Source organism: Tursiops truncatus, chromosome 21 (assembly GCF_011762595.2).
Source record: "Tursiops truncatus isolate mTurTru1 chromosome 21, mTurTru1.mat.Y, whole genome shotgun sequence".
NCBI lineage: Eukaryota > Metazoa > Chordata > Mammalia > Artiodactyla > Delphinidae > Tursiops > Tursiops truncatus.
The window spans coordinates 607501-616757 of NC_047054.1; the positions used below are offsets into that span (position 1 = coordinate 607501).

At 42.0% G+C, this 9257-nt stretch overlaps 1 protein-coding gene across 1 annotated transcript in view; it reads right to left on the reverse strand.

Moving 5' to 3' along the window:
• The window catches only part of LOC141277523 (teneurin-3-like), a 31139-nt gene extending 22218 nt beyond the window's left edge, over positions 1-8921 (reverse strand). The window contains exon 1 of the mRNA XM_073798738.1: positions 8690-8921. Within this exon, the coding sequence (XP_073654839.1) occupies positions 8690-8921 (232 nt within the window). The remainder of the gene's footprint in view (positions 1-8689) is intronic.
• Between the last annotated feature and the right edge of the window lie 336 nt (positions 8922-9257).

Sequence of the window (9257 nt, forward strand, 5' to 3'; positions counted from 1 at the left end):
CTGATGGCATCTTTGAACCCTGGACGGTCTGCCTCTGGACTTCTTGTTTTGTAAGAAAATAATTCTGATAGGTGTTTAAACCACTGTTTGGGGAACTTTCTGCTACTCACGGGTCAAGTCATTGCTACTTTATTCAGTCTCTCCAATCAACTTCTAGAGTTCTTATTGCTTTATTTTTTACATTTGTCTTTAATCCATCTTAATTTATTTTTGAATATGCTGAAAGATATGGGTCCAATTTTATATTCTTCCAGATGGATAACCAGCTGTGCCAGCACCATTTATCAAATCCCAATGAATAGAAAAACCATTTTTTGTTTTATGCTAAATTTCCCTGTATGCTAGGATCTAGTTCTGAAATTTTAGCCAACTCCACTGATCAACTTGTCTTTATTTACGCCAGTATCTTATAGACGTGATTACATGGCTTTATACTATTTTAAACAATATATGGTAAGGCCCTTTTATCCTCACTTTTGAATATATTTTTGACATTTATTCTTCCACGTTAATTTTCAGATCACTTTCTCCAATTAAACATAAGCCTTGACTCCTATGCATTTATTTTCATAGAACTGGTATTTTTATATCTGTCTTCCCATCCGAAAACATTGACTGTCTTTCCATTTATTCAGATCTGTTGTCTGTCTCACAATAATATTGACAGATCTCTTCATATTAGGTCCTATACCACTCTTGTTAACATTTATCCCAGAGAACTTTATAGTGTTTGTTGCCATTGTGGTAGGATATTTTTTTCTGACCGCCAAGTTTAGCCAATTATTGTTTAATAAGTACTTAATGGTATACGACGTGCATCAGGTATTATTCTAAGCAGTTTATATATATCAACTCATTTCATTCTCAGCAAACTGTAGACTGAAGCAGAAGCACAATGTACACAGAAGGAAACTGAAGCACAGAGAAACTAAGTGATTGTTCAAGCGAGTTACTCGGCCAAAATGAGGTGACTTGCCGCTTGGTTAATGAATGGCAGGTGTGGGTCTCAAACACACATCTTCATCCAGAAAATATACTCTTAGCTATTATGCTAAATATACTACCAGCGATGTCCATAGATTCATCTTGCATTTACCCAATTTGCTTCAAACTTGAAAAAAACTTTTCTAGCGGTTTTTATTTCACATGGTTTTTTGTATGTACAAAATCAATCACGTATTTAGCAAAAGTGCTAATTTTAACGTTTTCCAAAATATATATCAATTGTTTCATTTTCTTCTCTTACTACAATTGCTAAAATGTCTAAACAATTTTGCATAGTAATTGTGCGGGTAGGTGAGCCTTTTTGTGTTACTGATTTTAACTGAAATGGTCCTAGAATCTTACCCTTGAGAATGCTTTTTTTTTTTCTGCGGTACGCAGGCCTCTCACTGTTGTGGCGTCTCCCGTTGCGGAGCACAGGCTCCGGATGCGCAGGCTCAGCGGCCATGGCTCACGGGCCCAGGCGCTCCGCGGCATGTGGGATCCTCCCGGACCGGGGCACAAACCCGTGTCCCCTGCATCGGCAGGCGGACTCTCAACCACTGTGCCACCAGGGAAGCCCTGATTTTTTTGATTGATCATCTTACACGACTAACATATTTGTTTTCTTCCTTCTTGTTTACTTAGTGAGTTTTATTTTAATCAGGAATGGGTTTAAAATTTTATCCCAAACCTTTTCATCATCTAGTGATAAGATCATGCTTTTCTACACTGATTTATTAATCTAATTACGTTAATAGATTTCCCAACATTGAAAAATCCTTGCATCATCACCCAGGATTAGTAACCACTTGGTTATTAATCTGGTCCAGACTGTTACCGTTTTTATACATTGCTAGGTTCTTATATACAAATGGTTGTTTAGAATTTTTATTACATACATATTGAGAAGAAATTTTGGTCTAGATAGTTTCTTTTTTGTACCATGTTAATCAAGTTTTGTTGTTAAGGTTATGTCAACCTCATAATATGAATTTTAGTGCTTTCCATCTTTTTCTTTTCTTTTTTATTTTTTTGGTGTTGAATAGCTTTTTGAACTATGGACTTAGCTGTACTTTGAAGGTTATGTAAGATTTACCTAGGAACCTATCTGGTACTTTTTAATGGTGTCCCTTTTAATCACCTTGCTAATCTCTTTTGAGGCAACTGATTCTGATGACTTTTCTCCATGTTTTGAAATAATTTGGGGTTGATCAAATTTTACTAAGAAAAAATAAATTTCCCTGGATTTAAGAAAATGTGCTGTTTGGAGCAGTTCCTTTCGTCGTCATGACGTCTTCAGTATCTCTCCTTATTTTCACTCTCATTATTCTTTAATCGGGACCATCGGGGCTTTCTGGTTTCTTAGACTTCTTAAAGCATCAACTTTTTGTTTGCTTTTAATTTAAGTTTATCATGATGATCTACTTCTTCCTATTTTCCTGTGGTTCCTTTTTCCTGATATTTCACTTATTTCTTAATATATACAGTATGTTCATTTTTGTTGGTCTTTTTAGATCTGTTTCTGAAGGAGGTGAACCACATATCCCTCAATAAATGTGTTTTAACAACATTTTTTCCCTAAAAGCTTTTGCTTTGTAAATTTAGCTACTATACTGCGTAATGTATGCACTTTAAGAGTATTCATCCCGTTGTCTCTTACCATTTACTTAGTGGTCCTCTTTACCCTGTTTAGTGTTTTTAATTGTAAATTCCACCTTTCCCAATACTAATACTGCCAATCCTACTTTCTTTTTGTTTGTATTCACCTGATATCTCTTGATATCCATCTCTTTATTCTCAACCACTTTTTAACCATTTTAAGTCTGTTTCTTATAAATACCAATAACGTTTCTAAATCAGCTGGTTAGTTTCTGTTTGTGTCAAAATTCAGCTCATTCCTATTTCATGTAATGTGTCATACGGGAGAGTTCACGTCTTCCGTCTTGTTTTATGGTTATTCATGATTTTACCTGTTTCCTCTTTCCCCTTGGAGCTGTTTTTGCTAAATTGATCAGATCGCTATTCATGCCTTTTCCCCCCTGCTAATTAGGTAGGTCTATTGTGCTTTCTTCATTTCACTAATGATTACCTTCCCTTCCCTGACATTCATATTCAAATACATATTTTTCATTACCACATGAATGCAAGATAGCAATTATTCCCCTCCACTGAAGCTCTGCGCCATGACTGTTTCTCCCCTCTTTCTTCAGATGAGATTTTGGGAACACTTTTAATCTCCCTACCAGCTTCCCCCAACTATTGGGTTTTGCTGAGACGGAAGGAGTTTTATTTCTAGTCTTTTCTTAGGGCTTCCCTTGCAGTGGTTCTTGCACATTTCCACTCGCTCTATCGTCCTTTGGGATTTGACCGCACATACACTGCACGGTGGGTGGTTCACCACATTTTCCTTTCCTTTCACAGGTAGTGACTCTGATTCAGTTGGTATCACTTCTTGAATACTTCAGATGGTGCACGTTGGTGATACAGTCTCTGAATCTCTGCATGTCCCTAAATATCTTGCGTTTACTCTGAGAGATGGATGATATCTTCTCTGCATATAGAACCCCCGGGCTGTAGTCTTTTCCTTGTGGTAGAAGTTATTCTGTTGTCTTCTAGTTTTCACTGTTGATGATGAGAGAGTCATTAGTTTTATATTTGTTTCTTTTGTAAGTCACAAGAAGAGTAACTTGTTTTTCTTTCTTTAGAATCTTGTAAAGTATCTTTATCCACAAAGTTAAAGAATTTCTCGAGGATGTGCTAAGGGGTGTGTGTGTGTGTTTTCTTAATTTTACCTGGAACTTCGTCTTCTGAGTCATTTCTTCTACTTGGTCTTCAAAACCAGTCATTTGGATTTCAACAGTGACCACCCTTCCTTCTTCAACATATCTCTTCTGCTTTTTCTGGTTTCTAAATTATGGCTTTCCCCACCTTAGCGTTCGGCCGTTACTGCTGGCTTTGCTACTGTGCTTTTTTTTTTTTTGTACTTAGATGTCTGAGAGTGCTCTTATTATAATCTTTCATTTGGGTTTGGGCTTTCCTTTTCTTCCCATCGCTCATTTGCATTCGGAGCTTCCTGATCTGTCTGTTTTGCATCATACCTCACTTCCTACGTGCTGGGCGCCATTAAGCTTGTCGCTGCTTTCCTGGGGGCTGCCTTGGAAGCAGTGACAAGTCGTCTTAGTCGCTGGGGACAAGCCTTTCTACTCCCTGGGTTCCGGGGCTGGCACTCTCAGTACTGGAGTGGAGAAAAGGCGTCCACTTAGGCTCCCTCAGCTCCTGAGGGGCAAGGAAGACAGCTGCCCCTGCAGCACGACGTCCACTCCCGTGAGTAGTGTGGGAGGGGCCGGGGAGCCTCTCTCCGGCACCGGGAAGCCACAGCGTCCTCTCTGATCCTCACGCTAGGGCTTCACCCCACTTCGAGCGTTCATCTGGCCCAAGAAGAAAGGCACGTGCATCGTGGACCCTAAGAGGGTTCTAGACCTCATTTGCACCCACATCACTGCTCAGATCAGGAGGGGTAAAGAGCCATTTGGGAGATGGGTAAATGAGGCATGACTCGAACAACGCTTATACCACAGTCCCGGATACATGTGCACAGAAAAACTCAGACCGTGCCTCTAATGCCCTTCTGTTTCTCAAAAGAGGGTCACATTTGGTCAGGGGAAGGTCTAGCATCCGGAATCTTGTATAAAAGGTGGACCGGGACTCAGGACACAGCCCACCAAGCAGGTGCAGCAGGTGCAGCAGGAGGCTTCAGGGCTTGTGGCATCTCCTTTCCCACCAACTCTACTGGAACCGGCCTTGGGCCAGCAATACCATGAGGTGAGAAGTCGTGTCTGTGGGAGCTGGCGGTTGCTGAGCACCCCTGATGGCGACAAGCAGGAAGAGAAGGCAAATCCCAGAGCAGTGGTGAGGAAACAGGAGAGTTGCTGGGACCAGAAGCAAGCGGTCAGGGAGCCCCACTCAGAAATCAGTGACCTTCCTCCTTCCCTTTCCTACTTTGTAAATTTATTATGTATTTTGATTTCAGGTGCGTACAAACACAGACATAAGGCTGTCTGCTTTTCAAATTTAAAAACAGGTAACCTTCCTCCCCTGACATTCTATAAATGAAGAATAAATGGTAGACTTTTCATTTTAAAATTCTGAAATTCACAACCACGACACTGATGACTGACTAACGAGTAAACACTTTGGGTTAAGACTGTCTCAGAGGTGTTTTTCCTTTTTTTCCAGGGTTAGGGTTCTGTGGAAAAAAAGTGTTCCCACTTCCAGATATCACCTCATTTCAAACTTCGCCTTCACGGCCAATGTTCCTCACTGGAGTTGATGAGCTTCCGCATTTGGTCAAGGACATCACAGGCAATGTACATAGTGCGGAGAAGGAAAGATCTTTTATTTTATCACTTCTCTAAAAACTGTGGGATGATCTTACGCAGCTGTTTCATAAGAAATGTGTCTCAGATCTGACAGGATAAATTCCCTTCAAAGATGAATCAAAGAAAATAGTATCCAAGAATGCCAAAGAAGCCACTATTAGCCTAACCCCATCACACCTACAGAGAGCTCCACAGCTGCTGAAAGGACTATTCCCACCAGCCAGTAAGCCACACGGAGAGATTTAAAAGGAGAGAAAGAGATCTGTGTGAGAACCGGTCAAACGACACATTACTGTGGAAAGGAAACCCTCCTTAGCTTTAGTGTCTGAATATAACACGTAATTAACAATAGCCACTTGCCAGTCAGTAAAGCCATAGAAAATGATTAAAATTAAGTTTGATAATAGCCATAAAATTGGTCGATAAAAATAAAAATATTACATTTCTTTTTTTTATAGTTGACTAAAATCATTGTGTTTCTAGATTTGAATTCTCCATGTAATTGCATTAACAGGCGTCTCTACTACCCCTTCCTGCGGCTGAAGCTGCATTTTCCTGTGTCATTCAAAGAAGGAGTGGATTTGGACTGGCAAGGTGCTTTGAAACTCCATGGACAAGCTCAATTAGCATGATTCTTTGGAAGAGTTTCAACGGTCTTTGGCTACCATTAATATTTTTAATCTTTCATTTTTATTATGTGTATGATGTCAGGAGCTGTGGCAGGAAGCACATTTTGTCAATTAAATAATTAATACCACAGCATAATAGTCAGGGAGGAAAAACTGACATTTGTCAGGTTCAAAGAAAATGAAAGGCTGGGAGGATTCTTCATCATGCGTGCTTGGGAAACACATCATCCGATAGCAGACTTTCCCTTGTTCCTTTCTCACCTCATCTGCCGCTCCTGCTACAAATATTCCCCACATCAAAGCAGACGAAAGAAAAAGCATTTGCAATGCCTCCCTCTTCCCCACATGCTCATCCACCCAATCACAAAATCACGTCCATTTTATTTCCCAAATATTGTGTCCAGTCTCCTCATTTCTCTCGATCGGTACCATCAAAATTGGCTAAGACTGACTCCAGGAAACCAGAGGGCAAGGTTGACACTGAACTGCCCGTTTTCTGCCTTGGCAACCGCACAGAGGTTAGAAGCCTGAGCACCTGGGGGCAGACAGGCCTGGGTTCAAGTCCCAGCACGGCGCTCACTGGGATCTCAGGCCTCCAAGCCTTGACCGTCTCAACCTGTGAAAGGACGATGCCCCTGGGCCCTACGTCCCGAGGTGCTGTGAGAGTTCAGTGATGGTGCACGTGACTCCGAGCACACTGACTGGAACGAGGTGAGGAATCAGCACACCTCAGCTGTCCATAGCAGTGCCTTCCATTTGCGTCCTTAATACGACCTGACTTAGGAACACGCCAACTGGGTGGCAGCACCTCCGCACGCTGCACTCTGGCTTTTCCTTTCACCTCCGCTCTGAAACCTCTTCTCACCACTGCACTTGGCCGCTCCTGACAAGAGGCCCCTGTCGGCTACCTTGTCTCTGTCCCTTCCCTCTGCCCCGTTCACTCTCTAGTCCTTGGCTGGCAAGGAGCTAGGTGACAGGGATGTTTGGTCCCCTAAGACTCTGCTTCCGGGCTTCCCACAGATGGTCTCGCCGTGTCATCAGCAACAGTGTGCACTGGACGAACGCTGCCTGGGAGGTGAAGACTTCAGCTCGCTATTTTTAACCCGTTAAGCGTCCTCTCTGCCTAAACTAAACGCTTGCTGGGGGCAGAGACGCGCTTCCCCGGCGCATCACGCCACACGTGCTGCTTTGTTCCCTCTCACAGGATCCCACAGTGTAGCTTCTTCTTTGCCAACAGGTCACTAAAAGTTATTTTTGTTACAAAAGGTAAGACTTCACACCGGGTTCAGATTGCCTGCATTTCTACAGTACCTGCTGTTTTTGAAACTGGTGAAAAATGTACTCTGATAATCTCTGTTCACTGTGTAGAGATTATGCAAGAAGAAATGGGGTTTAGAACGATCACACATGGGACAGTGAACTCAAGTCCCTTAATTTAGCAAGAGTACCTATCTCAAATATCTGCTCCGTGTTTCCCTTAAAAACTGGATTTGAAATGTTCAGCAAGTTTTTCCTCTTTCGTATAATTTGATACCTGTAATTAGTAAGGCATGCTTTCGCGGGGAACACAATCTTTCTGGCACATCAAATGAGTCTTCTTGACGTAAACTGCTTTAGGTGAGGGAACACTATTTCAACCTATTGAGGGTGGCTCTTTCCACAACGTAGAGAAGAAAAGAACCATGGAAAAGTTCAAACTTTGGAATGATTTATAGCATTGTTACTTTTTCTTAAGTTTGTTCCTGTTCAGTATTAAACTGTTAGTCACACTGTCTGTAAGGTGACTGGAAAAGAATGAATATATTCTTTATTTCTGAAGTTTAATTTATTTTTCCTTGTTTCTTGATAAAATTAGCTACGGGATGCTAAGTTCTAGGTAAATGAACTGTGCAGTGCAGATGTAAGAGGATTTTATTTTTATTAGTGGCAATGTCGCCCACATCTCAAGGCTGTGTTGGAAGGAACAAAATGTCCCTCTGTATGCCTAATTTTAAAGAAGCCACTGTCTTTAAAGCACGGAAATCAGTAGGGTTAGGACTGTGAACTCGAGTTACAGAAGTCGCTATTGCACTGGTAGAACACGCAGGCAGAAAACAGAGCGTAAAAGTGTCCAACAAACACATGGGAATGACCAAACCATAATGGATCACATTATGGGAAACTAGGATGTTTTAAGGCCTAAACTTAACGTCCCAAAATGCCTTCGAGAGAGAAAATGGAACCCTTGTGACGCAGGCTCGTTCTATAAACAGACAAACAGCTGGGCCAGATGGATCACGACATGATCCAGAGAAGAATTCTTACTTTCTCATGAGGGAAGATGAGTTTCCTCACGCCAGTTCTAACTACAAAAACAGCGTCTGTGTGCACCTCCCTGAGCCTGGCAGGGAGCCCTGGAGACCTGGGTTTCCAGTTTAGGCACCAACACTGGGACCACACGCAGAACCGCAACCTCACATATGAAATGTGGGGTGTGGGATGATTCTTTACGTGGTCCATACCTGCATCTGGGTCCATGTGTCCATAGGTGGCTTTCTACTTTTAATGTGGGATACTCAGGGATCACCTAATATCTCAAAGTCTAAATCAGAGGATAGGACATCAATCTAAGAAATAATCATATCACCTCGAAGGGAAAAAAGTGACCCCTGCAAGTTAGCAGGAGCTGTGCTTCGTGTTACTAGAGCAACGACCTACCTTGTCTGGTGAACTCATCTGCTTCTCTGTGAACCAGATCCTTTACTCTGTTTCCATAAAGCAGCCGCGAGGAATCGTGATCAAAAGCTTTCAGGGTTTCACTGGAACTGTAAGACTTCTGTGTGGGAACCCTGCACTCCGCGCTGTCTGCTGAGGAATTGGTATAGCGCCGTTCCTTCTCCCGTCTGTTCTTGGTCAGGGAGCAGTAAGGCCTACGTTCCTTCACATCCATACTTCATTCCTTCCGGGCGCACATCAGTCCCGGCGAAGTATGCTCAGGGCTCCATTCTCACTGGCCTGTCTGTGAAGATAAAAGGTTTGCATGATGTCAGCGTCACATTCGCCTACAAACTGGCTGTCTCCTCAATCTGGAGAATGGTGGAAAGTAAGGGTATTATTGCTTATTGAGCAAACTTGCTTTCCACAAGAAATAAAAATTCGTGAAATCAGTGTAAAATGTCCGGTATTATCAGAAAGTGAGGCACACGTTCTGGTAATGAGAGCTATGGGTGCTTGTTTAAGCTACTAGATCTGATTTTTCACATTAATACAAAAAAAAAGTAAGGTC